Source organism: Channa argus, chromosome 16 (genome assembly GCF_033026475.1).
Source record: "Channa argus isolate prfri chromosome 16, Channa argus male v1.0, whole genome shotgun sequence".
Lineage (NCBI taxonomy): Eukaryota > Metazoa > Chordata > Actinopteri > Anabantiformes > Channidae > Channa > Channa argus.
In genome coordinates, this window is record NC_090212.1 from 22,018,233 (window position 1) to 22,038,689 (window position 20,457).

The following is a 20,457-nucleotide window of genomic DNA, read 5'->3' on the forward strand; positions in this document are numbered from 1 at the left end:
ATCTGACAAAGTGCACAGATGCTGTTGTATTTGTTTAAAAAGGTGTGAAACGTGTTTTACATTTCAACCAGGCTTTTGCAGTGATGTGGCTGTTAAACAGTGCTACTGCTCTGCTAAAAAAGCAGCATGGGTGGCATATAAAATATGAAGAATTTGCATCAGAGCCCAGCATCAGTGAGCACTCAGAGTTAATTATTTACTCCTGTGCTGTATTTTAATAAAATGGTTTCAGCTTGACTATTCAAATCAGTAGTTTAAATGGTGGAACCATTTTCATACTTAATCATTTTTATGCAAAAAAAGAAATTAAGATAATCTGTGATTTCTGCTTATGAAGCAGCACCTTAGAAGACTTTACTTTAAAACTTGAGTTGCTACTGAAACTTTTCTTTATTAACAGCTTCTGACGATAGCAGTTTAAAAACCACTGAAAAAAAAAAAAGTAAAAAAACCCTGTGTCTTCCTCTAGGACAGTTAGACAGTGGGACTTCTTGTCAACAAGGACGACTGCTGTAACCACTGAGGTGAAGCTGGAGGACACCTAACCTGGTGCGTTTCCCTTCATTAAAGCAGTCATTTTTCTAAAGCTAGTACCACAGTCTGAACATTTGTGTGTTCACTTCTCTACAGAAGTAGAGGGGCTGAGTGTGTGGGCAGGCAAACTTTTAAGAAGTACCTCATGTCACCTTCTTTTCACTCACTACTCATTCTCATTTCTTAAAAAAAGAAATCCCTTTGCTTTGGCTCCTTTTGGCTTTTTCTTTGCCGAAGAACCTCTCTCAGCAGTATTATCAGGTCTCTGCAGCGCTGACCCTTCACCTTCTTACTACAGGATGCTAGTAGAAATTGAAGTTTTCTCCGCTGTTGAACTCTCCATACAGTATTGTGGATAAAAGTAAGAGGTTAATGCTGAAAATACAGAGTAGAGATTTGTGCTCGACCTTGTACAATTGGGTAAAACCGTGGCCGTGTAAAAGCCTGATCCTCTGACTGCAGCATTTTAGAAAAATGTAAGATCAGGACCTATCAGTGGTGCTTTAAAGGCCACAGACATATAACGATATGCCCAAGGCGAAGGCAGGCTTAGTCCTTTGGGACAGACAAACAGACAAACTCCTTCAGATACAATGATTTTGACCCTTGTATATAAACACCCACTCATTTATACTTACATTTTCAGGTACTCTATGTGTATTTATTCAGTTTCTCTATAAAAATACAAAAAAAAAAAAAAATGCACGTGTGCATAGGAGGTTGATGTTATGATGAGAGCAAGGTGGATTTTTGGTTAATTGTAATTTTAATCAATGCCTCGATATCCATCAGGCAGAGCTCGAAAGCTTTGTTCCGGAAAGGGACATCTTAACTACCTTGCAGAACCTGTTGCCACCAGAATCTAACCAACCACATAAGAAGCAGAAAATGGATGGATGGAAGCTCACAAAAACGGTTGAATCTCCAAAAGTAAGATACAGCCAAGAGTGATGTGAGTGAGTGATTAAATTTAAAGTACACTCAAAGTTGTCACTTTATTGACATCAAAGAAGAATTTATACCAATGTGAAGTCTAACATGCCAGGTTAAAACATCTAAAGCTCGGCCAAGGAGCCAAGGCATGTTGAGGAATGTGTGTGTAGCACCCATTTGTCTTCAGACACCGTGCAGACTTTGATGACATTTTCTTAAATACACAAAACTTGAAGGGTTTTGCAAGGCTGTTGGGAAGCCTGTAAACTGTATTATTATTTAGCTAAATTAATGCACCAAAAAGTGATAACAAGCAGGTCTGTCCTAACAGGAAACAGACAAAAAAAACACATTGTTTTTATTTATTGGCAGCATTTTATTTCTGTGTTAATTTAACTGTCCTTTGATGTTGCACATTCAACACAAAGCTCCTAACGCAGATGTACAATTAATTAGCCGATTCATGGAAAATTGAAAACTAAATTAAAACTAATAGAACAAACCAACAAAATCTGACATCTGCAATAGATCTACCAGGTTGGAAGGAGTGAATGCACAGACCACGCGACACTGTCTTATCGCTTACATGACGCCACAAAATAAAAAAGGTCACACACAATCTCACAAACTCCACACTTTCAGTCCCATTTACAGCCGTGCTCTGTCTCACGAAGTCACAGTTTTTCCTCTGACACTTTCTGGTCTAAAACCGCAGGCATCACAAATAGCTATCATCACCTCTCTGCCTCTGTGCCTCCCAGCTGGCAGCTTATTACATGTGGTTAAAATCAACACACCAGCTGCCTGGCCTCTTTGAGATTACTGCTGCTCACTAAGACCAAAAAGAAATAAGACAGTGACAAAACTGGGACTGCAGGTAAATTTATAGTTTTGCTTGGAAATAGATAAAACAATCCGTGTGTTAATCTAAAGCTCCATTGACAAGCCAAAAGGTTTGGTTGCTTGTGATTCTCAACTCAACTCTTTTGGTTTTAGATTGTCAAAAGAAGCTATTTGAATGGTCACCACTGACTCTTGGAAACACTGCCGTGTATTTTTCACTGTTTCAAAAAAAAACATAAACATCAAATATATTATAAATTAACTAATAATAAAAGTTTTGCCACTCGGCCTTTTTATTGTGTTAATCGCAGTTTGTATTGTCCAACAAAGAGTCTCAAACCAATGTGATGCAGAAACAAAACTTTTTTAAATTCCTTGCTTTGTGACATGTTGATCTATGAAAATATGAAAATACTTTATTCACCTGTCAAAGAACCCAAATCTTTTAAAAAGTGTACATGAACTTTTCCAAATACAATACTGTAAAATTGGAAAGCTCCACAAAATTCAATGTCAGAGAAACATCAGTAGAAAAAGTATTTAGATGGGAGCAGCCAGTTGAGCTGAATCATTCTCCACATCATTTCGGCACAGCACAATGATAACCCCTCAGTCACACAGTAGAATGGTGTTACACCATAATTTTCCTTGATCAAAAACAGAACCAACAGTTTTCTCTGAGCGTTTTCCCACAGAGACAAACACTATTCCATTTGTTACAGTAAAGTGGGTGGAGTGCTTTATCGTTTCAACTTCCACCCCTATTAACTTGACAAGTGCCTGGTGTCTAGTGGAAGATTAACAATAAAATAGTATAATAGTGATGTTCTAATGATTTCCATTGGGAGAGATTATTTCTTCCTCCATTGGTCAGAGGTCAGATAGAGCAGCAGCTGCAAAACTGGCAGAAATGCAATATCTAACTTTAGTAGATATTAGCAGGCTGGATCCGTGCAGACAGAGGGGCCTGAACCCAGGGTCTCTCTAACCACTGAGCCATCATGCCAACACCCACAATCATTTATAACACTCTACATTTGCAAAATGACCCCACCCTGTGAGATACAACTTATAGTATACAGACAGAATAAACCTCTAACAAGGCAACCAGGCAGTATGTGAAGACTACTTAAACCTCTGCTTAGGCTCCCTAAGAAAGAATCAGCCTGAAAGGTCTCATCAGGCTGTGTGGATATGAAACACCTTATACAGAAGCATGTTTTTAAAAAAGGGGGGACAAAGATGTTTTTGCTGTGTCTGTTGAGAAATGATATTCCAGAAAATAGGGAGGGGAAAAGCTGTTAAATCCCCCCAACAGACCGCCTGGACTTAGAAGGTTTCACGGCACTGGCCATGAAATCTTCGATACACTGCTGTCAACTGGCAGGCGTCTTCCCACACACACAAACACACACATCCACAGACATACAGCGCTGGGATTAATCCTAAATTTGGTTGGCAGCCACCAGCGGGCTCATGTAGATCCAGCTGAATATCAAAACATATTCGGAAGGGATTTTCAGGACAGGAATTAACAGCCCCAGAACGAAAAGGGCTCAGACACAAACTCTAACTTCAAAACAGAACTGAATACTTATTCACGGAATGCTAGTAGAACACATGATAAAGTGCTATACATTTACCGCCCACATGGCTCCAGAGGGAATGAACATGTCGGAAGTTCAAGGACAGAAAAGAAAATGGGTTGATAAGACATGTTTTCAGTCTTTGACTGAAGTGAATATGTTGGCACATCTGCTAAACTTGGGGGGGGGGGGGGGGGGGAAACACCCTCAAAATAAGATCTACAAACCTTAAATGACCCTTTCCATTTACTGACCTGAGCCCAGGCTGTCCCATCCCAACACACCAATATGCTCTCTTAAGAATCTGACTGGTGGGGGAAGTTACCTTGAGGTCACTTTGGCTGTTGAGCACTCACTGAAAGGAACTAAACATGGAAAAGAGTACTGGACCATGTGTAAATACATTATGCAACTAACTCATAAAATATTGAAGATGCTTAAAAAATGAATGTCCATGGGCAGAAGGAAAAACACTTAGCATAGCTCCTTGGGTCTCTAATAAGGTATGTATATATATGTATGTATGAATGAATAAATATGGGAAGCAAAACAATAAAAAATACGTATTTCCTAAACAAAATAAACACTGTCAAAAGGCTCAGAGACTTCCCGAGCATAAGGTGGCCACCACAGAAAGTATACACATAAAACCAAACTATGACAGCACTGAGGAATCTCTCAGACTTTGGGAGAGGCTTCTTTACAGCAGCTGGGCAGAAAGCCAGGCACATACCCAGCATGCACTGCAGGCTTGTGTCACCACTTGGAGATACACATGTCCGAACAGGCCAGGTGCCTTATTTTAAACTTTCTAATTATCTACAATCGGTCTGTGAGGGTGTGTGCAGCTGCCTGATTAAGCGGTTTCCAGGGAGCTGATGGGGGAGATGTGCCTTGCTCAGGGGCAATTTAACACAAGTTTGTGACGTAATGGAAGGAATTTGTAATAAATATGTAACATGATGTAATATTCAAGAAAATTAAGACATAGAGTTGAAGTTTTTCCTAGAGTTTAAACTTTGTCAAAATATTTGAAAATGAAACTGAACACCTATAATTTCAACTACTGGTTACCAGGATTGGGGGGGCGGGTGATATCTAGTGATGGGAATTGAGAACCAGTCCATCACGACTTTAGCATGTTTTTCAGAGTTATACATGTTCCATGGCCTCAAACTCTAATAACTGCTGCTGAAAACTTACATACAATGTTCAAACCCAAAAAAATAAAACAGCTGTGGCAACAAAGTGTATTTTCCTTTCTACACAGAAAATTGGTCAGCTATCAGTAAGAAAATCAATAAGGAATTAGACAGCAAAATCAATAGTAGCATTAATATCAATAAAATCAATCATAAATTCCCATCCCTGGACATATTGCTTGTTTTCTCAATAATAAATGTACATTTTGAACTGATAAAAAAAAACAAAAGCAGGAAATGCTCACATTTAAGAAGCCATAATTGTTTAGCATATAGTCTGTCTGCTACTTTCCCTACAACTGTTTTAGTTGTACTTTCAACCACAGAAAAAGTCTAATAACCAAAGATTCTTCAACAATCACCAGGCAATTCTGAACATTTTTAAATTTTCTTACTGGTACCATCTTATTTTCTTTTCTGCCAGGATTTACAATACAGTTAATGGCACCTACTTGTGTAAATGCCTCTACAAACTATTTTTTAAATCTCTGTACTGTTCTACCATCCTCCATTGTAATCATCACAGTAGTGCTTTGGCAGTACATCAAATTCTGTGCCAACAAAAAGCACACTCACTTCAAACCTACTTTTAATTCCCATTTCCACAATAAATCACCATCCATCTCTCCGTCTCAGTTTGTGAAAACGACTGGCATTTTCCCATTAAGTCATCGTAAAGCACATGTAAAACAAACGAGATAGACCTAGAAGAGTTATGGAACACCAGCCTGACGGACTGGTTGCGCCTGAATAACCAGGCAATGGATAGGAAAAAAAAGAGACGAAAGGAACCAACACAAGAAGAAGCGATAGGAAACATAGAAGTGGGAGGAAAGCGATGAACGCACGACTCACCTGTACGTTCGATGTATTCAACACATTTCTCAATAAAGAGTGGAATGGGTCGTTCCAGGGTCACCAGGTTCTGCAGAGGAACACCAAAGTAGTTGCTCTCCCAGGTTCTTCGGGTGGGGGGGTAGAGAGGCTTGGGTGGCTTGGAGGATTTTGGCTAAAACAGGCAGATGGGAGGATAAAAACATGAATGAGATGGTCAGAACCCAGATGTGTGAGGTGTGTTGGAGTGAAACACAGAAGGCCAGTTTGGTAGGACAAGTAAAAGAAGGAAGAAAGAAACAGAAGGATGACAAAGGGCAAATGAAAAATGAGTAATTAAAGAGGAGAGACAGAGGAACGGAGAATAAAAAAGAAAACAGGAAAGCAATTTTAAAGATAAGATTGAGGGCAGAAAAGAGGGGGAAAAGCCAAATAGGATTAACAAAGAGAAACAAAGAGCAAAACAGCAGAGAGTCCCAAAAATATATGTGTTAGACAGAGAATTAGGAGCACAAGCAGATGGAAATAAAAAAAAAAGACGAGAGCAGAGATGGAGGTAGAGAGAGGTTGAAGAGGAGGCCGAACATAACAGATGAGAGGAGGAGGAGGGAATAGATCGGGGAATAGATCAGAAAGAAAGTTGGTGGGATGAAGGAAGAGAGGGGGAGAAAGCAGAGGAAGGTTCATGCGGAGGAAGACGAGAAGAAAGACAACAGACAAAACCGTTATTCAAGACTGAAGCGGGGACGAGTAACAAGGTGCTGAGGTGGCTTTGATTTCCCACACTCCTCTGCTGTTCAAAGTGTTGTCATGCCTACAGCATTCGGGTTCCTCTCTAATTGGCCAGGATGGCAAATAAACACCTTCCATTTTGTACCTTCTGGTTTTCCTTTCGCTCTCCTCCCTGATTATCAAAGACAGTTTGAATGTTCCAACAATGCCCTGCATTCATGACGCCCATGTAGCGCCAGCAGCTGTTTCTCTACTGATTTGCACACTATTATCTGATTCCTGCCAGCATGCTTGCTCGCATACTTCTGTGTTTGTCAAAGTCCAATTGTTTGTTGTACCGAGGCTGTTTGAAAGTGCAAATTGGCATCATGTGATCATTTTGGTGAATGCAGCAACAGTGACTACAACTGTTTTCAATCAACGTGCAAGTATCTTGCTGTTTTCAATCACTAACTTTTTAAATATGCCCAATGTGAATAGATGAAGTGTGACCGAAATCAGAATTTTGACCTCCGAGGTCGTTCCTACTGCTATTTTAATGTGTATTTCCTTCTGAAATGCATCTCAAATATGAATGTACCTGAATGTGTTTGCTAGGAATTAGGATCCTGGTGCAGGGGTGTAGTTGTGTGGATGTGAACATGCACTGTATGCTATGGTTTCCTTTAACTGCATATTAAACACACCTATTAGAGTTGTTAGATGAACATGTCATTATTTGCACACGAGTGCTCGTTTGCAGTGTAATTTTGAATGTGCGCGTCTACAGTATTTGTCATGTGGTGGAAACAAAACGCATGAGCGTGCACATCTCAGCAGCCTCAGATAAGGTTTTACTGAGAGACCCTGTGTAGGATGTGATGGCATCTTATCACAGACGCAGCCTCTATTGAGAAATAGACATAATGTCTTTAATGGGGCATATTTTATCAAGAATTTTTATTACCTGTCGGGGGCCTGTAAGGTTTGGATGCTCATAAAATATTTCAGCAGTGTGGCCTGATCAATCAATTACCAGATTAGTTTACTCTCATCATGATGCCGAGTCTATTAAGTACAAACACCCACAGACATCTGCTCATACACTACTATACACAATCTCTTCTGCGCTCATTCACGCTCACTCTCTTTTTACTTAACTCCTGAAAACAGAAAAAAGATTTGGCTCAGTGTCTTGAAAACTTGCTTTATCGTTGCTTCTTTTTTATTTGGCCCTATAAAGCAATTTTGAATTATTATGGCAATGCTCTGAAGAAAACAATCTTGGCCTTATGACTCACCTTCTTCGGTTCCTTTGGCATTTTAGGGGTCTTCTTTTTCTTCATCTTCTTGTCATCCTGCTCAGGATCAGAGGTGATGGCAGGGTTATCTATCCCACCTTTCCAGGGGTCAACTGGGGAAAGCAGTGGGTCCTCCTCGCTTCCCCGGTGGGCTCTACCCTTTTTCTTTTTCTGCATAGCTGGTCCAGATTCCTCACCATCGCTATCAGAGTGGGACCGTCTTTGGTAGGCCTTTGTCTTGCTGAAGAGGATTTTAGAACGATGTTTGTATTTCGATGGCCGCCTTCCTGCCTGATACTTCCTGTCATATCCGTTCTCTTCTTCTCCCCCATGAAGACCATGTAAGCCAGTAAAGGAGTTTCTTATTTTGACCAGGCGGCTGTGTGAGTCATCAGGCACAGCATATATGTCATCGTTGTGGAGCCCCCTGGACCTTAGCAAGGTGTCCACAGGGTCTGCATAGTTGTCTGATGCCTCCAAGTCCTCACTGTGTGTCGCTGGGCCACGCTGCATCCTACGGTTACTTCGCATGCCAGCCTCGATAGTTTTGAGCAGGTTGGGGTCCAGCTTTTTGACGTTAGGCTTTGGGAGCACTGGTTTGGGCCGGACAGGTGGAGGCACTTTGTGGTTTCTTTCATGGTCTCCGACAGGTGTGCTATGAACTGGGTACTCATTGCCTTCTAGGTCGATCCGGTACTTTGCCCGCTCACTGGGTGTAGGGAGAAGCTGAACATCATCGCCTATTGGACTATAAGGTGGGGGGGCCTCATTATCATCATCAGATTCGGGGTAATAGGTGTTGTAGGCCGAGGAATGGCTACGGGGTGAAGTGGGGAACACATCCTCACTGGCACCACTAGTGCACTCACGTGATGAGCTGTCAAATACTACGGAACTTTCAATGTTTGGCTTCTTCTCCAGCACTTCATTGAAGAAAGGTGTAAACACCTCAGTTTGTCGATGATATTGTGACAGCGAGTACAGAGCTGTAAACTTGGCTGAAATCTCTGTGGCAATGTGCTCCCCCTCCGTCATCAACTCCTTGATGGCGTCATTCTCAAAAAAGTCTGCCTGACTGTCAGTGATGGCAACCATTTGGACAGGGATCACATCCTGGACTTCAGCCAAGAATGCACGCAGTGTCGCCATAGAAGCCTTCCGTTTGGCAGAGTAGACCAAGATGTAGCCGTGCACCATTTCATCTTTGCGCACACCAATAGCAGAGTGGTAGGAGAGGACAGTGACCTGGATCCTTCTTCTGCTGTCCCCGATAATCTTATCCAATATTAATGTATTGCTCTGGCCCAGAGGCCCAGCACTGCAGCAATGTGAGTCAAGAAAAGGCGAGAGGATGAGGTCAACGCTGAAAGGATCCCAACACATGGCGCACATGACTATCCTAAGGTCTGTCTCAGACATGTCTTTGATACAGGGCGGTAGAGCAAAGACATCAAAATTATGCTTTTGTCCCTCCAGTACTGCTCGGAGACCTTGCTTAATTTGGAACTCAGTGAACTTACGTGGAAAGGCACCAGATGGGATGTCTACAAAGGTGCACTGCAACTTGTTTGCCAGCTGTTGCCCCTGGTGCCTCAGGATAGGTATGTTTTTGCATACACTGTCCCTCTGATTTGCCAGGATGAGAATGAATGGTAGTGGCTGAGCAAATCTAGCTCTTCTACTCTGTGCTATCTCTGCTCTGATCCTGCCTATGCAATCCCCGATACAGTTGAGGGACTCTATGGAGTTGAAGACACAAAAGCAGCCGTGTGGCTTGAAAGTGTTGTCCCACGTGTGGCTAAAAAGCAGAGTAGAATTGACATCCACGGGAAGAAGCTCCAGTTCATAAATTTTACCATCCAAGGTGTACTCATCATCTGTGGACTGAGCTCGGATTTCATTAGCTAGTTCCTGGGAGAGACCATCCTTTCCTAGGAGGCAGAGGTTGACCTTATCGATGTTGGCACTATTATAGTAGAGATTGGAACGTCCGTGGTCGAGCTGAACCAGCCTGTTTGCTAAAACCTGCTCCACTTTCAGATCCACACAGTTCTGCCCGCTCAGACATGTCTCCTTTGTGGGATGGTAAACAAACCCAATGTGTTTGAGGAGAAGTGACTCTCTATCTGGGGCAAGCTTCTGCAGCGCTCTGTATCTGGGCTCCTCATTCAGCACACTGTGAATTTCACTCATCTTGTCACAGCTGGGGGTGGCATTCAGATCCAAGTCATAGAACAGCTCAGCATGCTCAAAAAGCATTTCCTGAAAATCCTCTTTGGCCCTTTCAACTATTTCCTGCTGGTGTCTACAGTAAACATCCCTTCTATCTGATTCTGTTATATACTTGTAGGCTTCGTCCTCCATGACAAAGCACATAACCTCCTCCCAGGGCTGCCCTGGACTAATAAAATGAACCCTCTCTAGTGTTTTCTTGAACCTCTCTTTCATTTCCACCCTCCTCTTCTCTGTCAGCAGGTGCTGTACGTGGTTATGGTAAATTCTCTCAGCTTCAGGGGTATCAAGGAGGTCAAAGGGTATCCTCCGATCACTGTTGTCGATGTGGTCGGTCTCATCCCATGGTGTATGTTCCAGAACCAGAAACCAGTATTGGAAATCTGGCCGATTCCGGATCACACTCTGTGCCTCAGGCCATGTGAGATGTTCAACCTCGTCCAGATTGTTGAGGAGGTTGTTAAGGGTTTTCGGTAGTGTTGTCAGGTATTCCTCCCTCCTCCTCTTAATGTGTTCCTGCTTCAGCTGTGCAATGTGCTTTGTGAACATGTTTCGAGCTTTTCTCGAACCCTCCAAGGTGATGAACTCTTCGTAGTCAGGTTGGCCCTTCAAATTATTGCTGACCGTTTTCCACGTGTTATGATAATCTCTCACGGAGTGAATCATCAATTTTTCAAATCTATCCATTACTGAGGCCACAAGCTGCCGTTGGATTTTGTAGGCTTCCAGGTATGGCACAGTTTTTGGTTTTCCTCTCGTTTTATCCAGCTGCTGAATGAGGGCATTAAAGCAGAGCTCCACATTGACGTTAGAGCGTGCTGATGTCTCAATTAGTAGCAAGTTCTTCTTGCTGGCAACAAAAGCTTGCAGGTCCCTCAGGTGCTGGTCCACACACTCATCACACTTTGTGGCAGCAACGACGATAGGCTTCTTTGACTTAACAATCTGGGAGTAGAGGCTGTTGACAAACTTGATTTGGTCATCAAACTTCCTATTGCAACCTTTGCTAACATCAATGCAGAGCATAAAGGCATCAATGTTTAGCTTTCCATCAGGCATCTGCTTCTGGTCAAAGTCCTGCTCCAAGCCCAGCTGGTCTGTACAGATGTACATAAGCTTCTCTGCCGACTGGAGCTTGGTTGCCGCCGCCCGTTTAGTGTACGGCTGCAGGTTTGTACTACGGTGCGGAAGAAATGTCTGGTCATCGATAAACTCTGTTTGTTCAATGACCTGGATTTTACAGTCCAGTCCATCGTCCCCTCGATGAGACACCTCGCCCCAATACAGAAAGTGGTCATTGTTAACCACACGTCCCCCAAAGTCTATTGTGCTGAGCACTGAGGTGTGCTCGGAGTAGTAGTTGTCTGCATCGGGACGTACATAGCGATTGCAGAGGCAAGACTTGCCCACGCCGCAATTTCCCTTCTCTTTTTCTGTCCCCGAGAGGCCAACCACACTGACGGCAAATGTCGGGGGGCGGGCATCTTTGTTCTTGGCCATTATATCCCCCCGCTCATTGCTAACTTTGAAACTTCCAGGAAAAAAGGTCACGATATCATTCCAGTTCTGCTTGTCAGTGGTACAGAGGCACTTTCATTCTGATTCTCCCTTGGTAGTGATGAATCCTCCCTCCAACTCTGTATCTCTCTCAGTTTCTATCCTGGGGCTTCTCTAAGCTGGGATAGAGCAGCCAGCTTCTCCTTTTATCACCTGCCTGCAAGACATGGAATTCACAATTAGGGAAAAGATAAAGTCAAAACGAACAAAACATATTTGCACTGATTTGTCCTCAGAGCACCTCAGCGTCCTTATCACAAACAATACAATTAGCATTTTGTTCTCTTTCTATCCCTCTGGGAGACCCATGTCAATATGCATGCATGGTGTAGTGATTTAAAACAACAGATCACACATGTTAATCTGGCATTACATGGAGTTATCAGAAAATTAGAAAAGCATCCATTATCACTGTTGATCAAGACTAATTAGTCACTACTACTCTCCTTTCAGCTTATCCCGTGAGTTCAGGGTCGCCACAGCGTACTAAACAGTAAAACTTTAATAAAAATGTTCTGGATTAGCCTTTCGTTTCAGTTTGTAGGTGCCATTGTGCAGTGTGTAGGCATTTGATAGAATAAAACTCCTGCATATTATATATATAAAATCCAACTAAATTGTGTTTTAAAAACCATATTATCAAAATGGCCTTTTTTAGAAGACAAAATCTAAAAAGTGTGACAGTACAACTTACATAAGAGAAAGGGAGGGTAATTCAATCATGAATTGTGTTCCGCAATGTCACTTTTCTCCTCGCTGAGAAAAAAAGAAGTGCTTTCAACCAATTTGTGCCGAGGCAGGATAAAAATGGCATGCAACTCAAGCCCTTTGACAGCCACTGACCTAGAAATAATTTGCTTCTCTGTGAGAATGAAACTGAGAAAATAAATCAGTTCATAGATTTGTTATCATCATCAGCACAGCCTACAGCTACACGATTAGGGATAAATGCATAATCCTGATCATCCTGCTTGTGGCTCTCATAACATGTTTCCTGATATTCTGCTCATAAACATTGCTCCTGATTAGCAGATGACCACAGAACTATTTCACGGTTTTTACTTCATCTATATACCATCATCCAGGTTAGAGGAAATAAAATATTTTTTTTAATTTCTTTATATTTACAGTTCCTACCACATTATAGCAAATAACAATGGGATAAACCCCTCGGATTCACATGTGCAACCTTTAGGTCAGTATTATCTGGTTCTGACACAGTAACATGAGCCTGAACTCTACCATGACCCAACTACAGGCTGATAACTGATAACTGCAGTTAGAATTGCAGTCACTATTGTGTTTTACAGAACAATGGCAATCAGCCAGTGAATTTGCCTGTGTGAGTTAGAACTGCTGGCTGCAGCACGATGGCATGCTGAGCCTGAGAAACTGCACCAGAGTAGCAATCCAGTCTGCTGAGACGAAGAAATTAGGTTTGCCGTCACTGTTTATAGAGGCCAAGGTGATGATGTCACCTGTGCAGGGAAGGAGGGTGGTGCAGAGCACATGACTTTATGAGTTTAGCAAATCTACAGGAGCATTAGGACACAAACACAGCCCTTACAGAAATTTTTACACCACGTAAAATGCGCTTAATCACATCAAAGGTTGGCCTTATGAGTTTTATCATTTGATCTGCAATTTGGTAACCTCCAATCTATTACCCCTCAAGGACACATTTAGGCTATTAGATGATGTCAGAAAGCAAATGGACCAGCAGGTCCTTCAAGTTTGCAAATTTAACCAATAGCCTCCACAATAGCTACAGTGCTGTTACATGTGCCACACCTGACTGTAACAGGCAGGAATAGCCAGAGTACCAGAGTTCACCAGCAGGTGAACTGCTACACATGTGCATAGAGGTGACACAAATACCCACCAGCTAAAAATTCATACTTCTTGAACTAAAGCTAACAGATATTTTTGCCACTTACTAATCCAATAAATTATGTTTTTGACTGATTTGGGGTTTGTTTGTTTTTCATTAATTAGAGACTTTAAAATGTCACTTCCTCAAATTCATGACAGAGAAATCAAAAAGCATGTAGAGAGTATTTATTTGGCTAAAAGCACCAATTAGACAATCTGGCCTCTTTTAATTTCATGTTGATCAACTAAGCAACTAATTATTTCAGATCTACATTCCTCTGCCTTTTCCTAACCAAACCACAGTGTTTGAGAAGATCAGTCACCCAAATCCAAACATCTGCTTGCGTTTTTGTCAGCCAATGTTAAAGGCTAAATTTCACTCTATTGTCTCTACATAAAGTCAATACAAACCTGATGAATAAATGTAGATAATAAACATTAACGAGGACAAAAACAGTAGCACTGCTACTCACATAGCTGTATACTGTAAACACCTGGTTGGACTCTGATAATATTGCTGTAGACGGGCAACACTATAGCCCAACTGCATTTGCGGTGCACAAATTGCTAAAAGTAGCCCTCTGCATCATAATTAGTCTATTCACTGAGAGGCTGCAGGGGGGATTAAGGTATCACTTGGCAAGCTGGTTTTAGAGATGACTAAATGCTGTTAAGCCCTGGAACACAGCGTAACACACTGCCAAGGATGGTACAACTTTTAAAGCTGCACCCAGCTGGATTTTCAGGATAAAGTAAAACTTTTTTTAAAAGCCTAAATCAAAAGCAGGGTTCCAGCAGAGAAGAGCAGCCCATCTACTTTACAGGAGGTGCCACCGACTAATTATGTTTTCCCAAAAGGAATTCTGATCTCAGGTACAGACATCTCTCCTCCCACAGGAAGACTTTATCCACCCTTACGAGCAAAATCCAAACTATAAAGCTAAGTATGACCTGAGAAAAATCGACTCCTTTAACATTACATCTTCTTTTCTGTCATCTTAGAATAAATCATGGAAATGCAGCAGAGGGTGTGACAGCATACTGAATGTACCTCATTATTTTTCAGTTCTCACTTTCAGATTCTCAAAGTGAAGGGACTGTCATTTTCAACTGTCAATGTGCACCTGCCATCACACAAATCAAAGTTCTATAATAAAAGAACAATACTCATGTCAGAAACAAATACAATTTCCTGAAATGTAATTGCCAAAATACCTCAAAACTCCAACCATTTGCTGTTGAAAAACTAAGTCTACTTCAGATGTTTTCTATAAAGTCCATTCCTAGTTATGTGAGTCTTAAGTAGGCTTCTCTCCATCTTCCTATAATGTAAAGGTGGTTTAGTTTTGTCATTAACAAGAACCCGCTTAAAAAAACATCTCTGTTGTTGCCAATTAAAATAAAGTTTTGATTTCTTTCATTTGTGGTGTGTTTTGTGAAACAAACCAAACTGGTGCTTCCTGAAAAACCATTTCATTTCAAGAAGCTGAGATGTTTGGAAACACAATCCAAGCTCGGCGAAAAACTATGTTTCCCTCCTGCAGAGTCAGGTCCAGACCTGAAGCAAGATCGTCGATGCCGTAAGATCAACAGTTTATAGGCCAACTGACTGGATCAACCCTGCCATCATTCACAGGGCTTGTCAGTACCAATGTGTTATTGTGATTTGTAGCTAATGATATTAATATAGAACACATTCAATCATATTAGCATAATGTCAGTACCAATATGCATCTTTGTACTGGTCCTAAAGTGGATGGAGGTACAGGTAAGATAAGATATACAGTGGCTAAAGCTGTGTCAACCACTGATATGTGAGAGGATCTCTGCTGGTCAAATTCACAGGGAATTAAATGTTACATTATGAAGGTAGGACATGTCAGCAGGCTACTATGAAACAGCAGAAATCCACATTTATGACCTGGATGCTGAAGTTTACATGCAATTATTATATTTATAAATTACGATTGGGAATATTAAATTTTTTTCAGCACTAAGGGGCATGAATCTTGATGACATCCAAAACTGTAAGAAGCATTTTGTTTCTAGGAATTTACAGCCAAATATTACTGGGATGATCAAGAGCGCTGCTTCAAAAAGCCCATTTAGGGGAAAAGGCTGGGGACTAGAGTTTTACGGAATCAATCAAAGTTTTCAACAGAAATGCGTCTCACTAATAACAAAGTCTTTTTAAGCTCCATCACTCAGCAGTGAGGTGTAGCAAAGGGCTGAAGGGAACTACAAGTTTACTGGTTAGAGCAAAGCCGGACTAACCCTTTAATGAGAGTTTGGAAAGAGGGCAAAGTGAGCTGCAGCAGCCAGAGTCCATGCAAATGGCATGCAGAGCTGCAGCAGCACTGACATGCACGTCTGATTGATGCGAGACACACAATGCTTTTTAGAAAGTTGCAAAGCGTCTAAGTGTGTTGCAACTTGTTCGAGCAGCTGAGAAGATGCGGCGAAAACAGGCAGATTCGTGTCGGGAAACAGGACTCATCTTCGCCGGGGCACTCCTTGATCCGAGCCTCCATCCATCCCCTCATGCTAACGTTAGCGATCATCGCTGAAAGCTGGAGCCTAAAAATCTAAACTTCCTAAATAACGCATTCAAGCAAACAATCCAAAGGCTCTACTTCAACTCCAACGCCTCTTCTTTCGCTATATTATCTTTTTTTTTTAACAAACTCATTTTAGAGGGTTTTCCCTTTGAACGCATTTACTTCCAAAGCTTGGATATTCACGTAAACACCAAACTCCACGAACAAGGAGGAACAATCGGGAAATGGGACCGAGTTAAGGGAGTTGGGGTTAATGAGTTAGTTTAACCTGAATTAAAAGCGACAGACGTTAGTGTTAATGCGTCAATGCACCGTGGCTCATTGGCAACCACAGCACTTGATACGCAGGGTGTTAGCTAATTTCTCCTGGGGAAATCTGAAAGATGAAACCCAGCTCGGCCTGGCCTGGCCCAGATACTCCAGGAGAGAAAAAACCTACCTTTCCCATTCCGATTAGCTTACATTAGCCAAGCTATCTTAGCCTAGCATGCCGAGAGGGTGAGCTAGCTTGCTAGCTAGCTGGTGTTAGCAACACCAAAGCCAGACTAAGGTGAGGAAGAAAGCGGTAGAAGATTCCAAGCTGGGCTAATGTAACAGCCCGGACTCATATCCCCGCCCGGTTTCCTTTAACTCGAGCTTAGTGCCCACAGAAAAGAGTGTCAGCAAAGCTAAAGAACTCCCGATCCGAATACATTCCCCTACCCACCTAATAACATGGTCGCTCCCAGATCCACATACCACGGAAAAGAGGAGAAAGCATCCCCACATTAAAAGGCAGAAAACTCCCGTTTACAATCCACAGTCTGGGCTCATGAGAGTCCTCCGACAAAACCGCAGCCAGGTGTAGTTGAAGGTGTCCTCCCTTGTAGTCCCAAGCGGCTGGTGAACCTGTATTTTAGTGTATATTGGTGTTGTTAGTGTGGTATGCGTTGTAAGCCGAAACCTGCGTCTCTCTGCTCCCTCCCCTCTCCGCGGCACTGCCAGGCAGCAATGGCGACTCCCTCCCTCTCTCTCTCTCTCTTCCACTCCCCCACTCACGATCTAGGTCGCTCTCCCTTTCCATTCAGCCTCTCTCTCTCTCTCTCTCTTTCTCTCTCTCTCTCACACACACACACACATACACACACACACACACACGTTATGTTAATAGTGTCTGATATTTGTGTAAAGTCTTTCCCATTGTCATGCAAAATATTACCACAAACACCATAAACGCACCATTACAACAACTACAATGTCCCATACCGGGCATCACACATGGACCCTGGAGCAAAAGCGTCTTGTGATCCTGCATTTTTTAAAATCAGAAATGGATGCATTCAGTCCAATATGATTTGGAAAGTGTTAAGAGCTGTAGTACTTTACTTTGTCCCCATCCATGTGTGCAGGGAGTCATTTTTCCCAATAACGAACGAGCAAAAAGAGGCCATTCATTTCTAAATGGTCGAAACAAATGTTGAGCAGCAAGTGTTTTCAGTGTTTCCAATGGTCACATTTCATAATGCACCTGAATATGTGATTTTAGGAAAAGCCAGTGGTCAAGCACTTTTTCCAGAGATGACCACCTTGTCAGCACTCGGATTTCTGTCTGCTGGTAGGTTTCATACCACTGCTGCTCAAACTGAAGTGTGGACAACACTACACTAACATTCCAGCAACACGTAATGTTGTAAAAATGACGTTCTGTGTCGCAGGGTGTGTCATGAGCATGTCTTTACAATGCATCACATCATATGTAGCCTGAGGACGGCTATGAGGGTTTACAAGATTGGTCTTTGCGTTGCATATTCCTGTGTTTGATCCTGTTTATATAAATATAGAATAAATATTTCCTTTCTGTCTTTGTGTCATTTTAATAATCCTCTTTATTGGCATGAATGTTAGATGAACCATGTTGCCAAAGCAACTAAATACAAATTAAAATCTCTCGCTCTGTCTCTCTGTCTCTCTCTCTCTACCACGCTTTCTGTGATGTGATTATGTGAGGGATTATTTTTTTCTGTGAAAATTGTTTAATTATGTATAATGTGCCTGGATATTTGCTCTACAGGGGATGCAGGTTGTGGAGGGATGCATGATGTCTGTGTAGTTGACATAAAGGAGCCTTGGATGCTGTTGTTTTTCCTGCTCTTTTTATATAAACAGCTAAAACATTTGATCCAGTAATTAAGCAGTTAAACAATAAATTTCACTTTCATTAACTTGTCAGCTATTGCTCAAAAACACACCTTTGAGTTTCCCTAATAGGTGAGGTAAAGCAGTCTGAGTATTGACTGTAATGAAGAGAATTTCTACAAAACCCTGTTAGATAATGGAGTCCACAGTGAGAACCCTTCATTTATATTTCAGTTGTTCTGTGTTGGGATCAATATGAGCTGCCGGTTCCAGTGCGTTCCCTTGAGTGCAATGCTGCGTTAATGAGTCTCAGAGCTCTAAAGCCTACACAGAGTCCTGCAGTCAGTGGGGATGGGACAGAGATCAGAAACAATGCCCCATGTGAGGTGAAGCTGCTAATATTTAAAATGCCTGAAAAAAGCTGACACAAATCTTAAAGAAGAATCTGTAAAACAAACAATCCCACACAAACAGATATTGGAGAAAGTCTGTTTTTTGTTTTTTTTTGCAGGCAGTATAGTTTGATGCATTATTTCTGTTCCTCTGGGTAACTGGTCAAATGTAAATAAAGTGTGGTGCAGCCAACTCAGATGTATCCAACAGCATCATGGGAAACCGATATCCCAGAATGTTTCTGGTGATTGGCCTTTGGTTTTGCATTCAGTCCATCTGAGTTAGAGCTTGGAGTTCTTTCTAGAGTCGCCATTTTGCACAAGTGATGTAACAATTCCACGGGGAGAAATTCATCAGTGAGGAGGAAACACCACAGGAGCAGGACAGAAACCAGAATCCAATGCTACAAGACAGATTGGGGTTGAATGTAGGGCGGCACCGATCGATTTTCTTTTCCGATTAATCCATTAATCTATTTCATTCCCATTAAGCCATTTTCTATTCATTTTTTAAAAATTAATATAATAATTAATTTTCTAAAAATACAAATTTGACTTCATCAGTCATTTTATTCAGTCATTTCCTCTTTAATCAAACAAATATGACAAAGTCTGCCCAGCAAATTTCTTTCCCCAAACAGAAACTAGTCCAGTCTTTACTGCTGATCTGTGTTTTACAGACTGGCTCCATTCAAGTCAAAGGAACGTGATTCAACCTCCATTTAGCAACTCAACAGCAAAATAAGTCAAACCATTAGCACCATGTTGTTTGGTCTCTGCTTCAGATCATCGTCGTCAAGTTTATTTTTTTGCTCGCTCATCAGTGGCCTCACTAAACTCAGTCATCTTACATTGATGCGTCTTCTCACCTACATGTTAGACAGAACAATTCTCTTTTTATAATTTGCTGTGCAGAAGAATTGGGGAAAATAAAATGATCCTAGATTCTTTGTGCATGTAATTCAAAGTGAAGTGAAGTGGAGCCATCTTCTGATGCTACTTCCTGCAGGATAACGCACCTTTTCACACAGCTCAAATCATCTCAAACTGGTTTCTTGAAATTAACAATGAGTTCTCTTCTCTCAAATGGCCTCCGCAGTCCTCAGATCTAAATCCTATAGAGCATGTATGGGATGTGGTGAAAGAAGAGAATCACATCAGGGATGTTTCCAAAGTCTCAGGCTGCATAAGTGTTTATTATTATGCACTAAAATGCTGTTTGCAATCAGCTTGTTTGAATGCGTGTTCATGTACAAGTGCACACCTAACCTGTCTTTCTTAAGGTTTAACATGGGCTAAGTAATTAGATGAATACACTGCAAAAACATAACAAATTATATATAATGTGCACCAGCTGCCACAGTTCATCCAGCTTGAGCACTGTTCAGGTTCTGCAGGTTTAAGATTCTTTTGGAGGTTGTTATTGGCGTCACATGCTATTGGTCAATAGGATGTGACTTCAGATCACAAAAGGACAAGTATAGAAAACAATAAAATAGTAACCGGTATTTTATTTTACCTGCATGGAGAAAACCTCAACTTGGTGCCACTTTCGCAGGAACACAATGCAGTGTATTTCTCCTGTTTCCCTGTCACGATTAAAGATAAAGTCCACCCTCAGACTGCTGGGCAGCGTTCTGGCATTAAATAAACCTTCAAATGAACAGATCTATTACTCAGATAGAACTTCTCGGATCACATTTCACGTCTGAGCAGCACCTGAAACAACACGGGCCCCCTGTGTTGTTTTAAATCATGGCTGCTTCTGGCCGGAATGTTCGCTGAGA

The 20,457-nt window shown here is 41.7% G+C and overlaps 1 protein-coding gene across 2 annotated transcripts in view; it reads right to left on the reverse strand.

Annotated features, from left to right (window-relative positions):
- arhgap5 (Rho GTPase activating protein 5) overlaps positions 1–17,152 on the reverse strand; it is a 52,940-nt gene extending 35,788 nt beyond the window's left edge. Inside the window, exons 1-3 of one of the 2 annotated variants that reach the window (XM_067478834.1) lie at positions 16,902–17,152; positions 7,945–11,890; positions 5,954–6,107 (exon numbers count right to left, since the gene is read on the reverse strand). In XM_067478834.1, coding sequence (XP_067334935.1) covers positions 5,954–6,107; positions 7,945–11,676 — 3,886 coding nt within the window. In that variant the 5' untranslated portion in view covers positions 11,677–11,890; positions 16,902–17,152. Of the gene's footprint in view, positions 1–5,953; positions 6,108–7,944; positions 11,891–16,869 lie in introns of both variants that reach the window. The other variant, XM_067478833.1, reaches the window with a different exon arrangement.
- Positions 17,153–20,457: the final 3,305 nt, after the last annotated feature.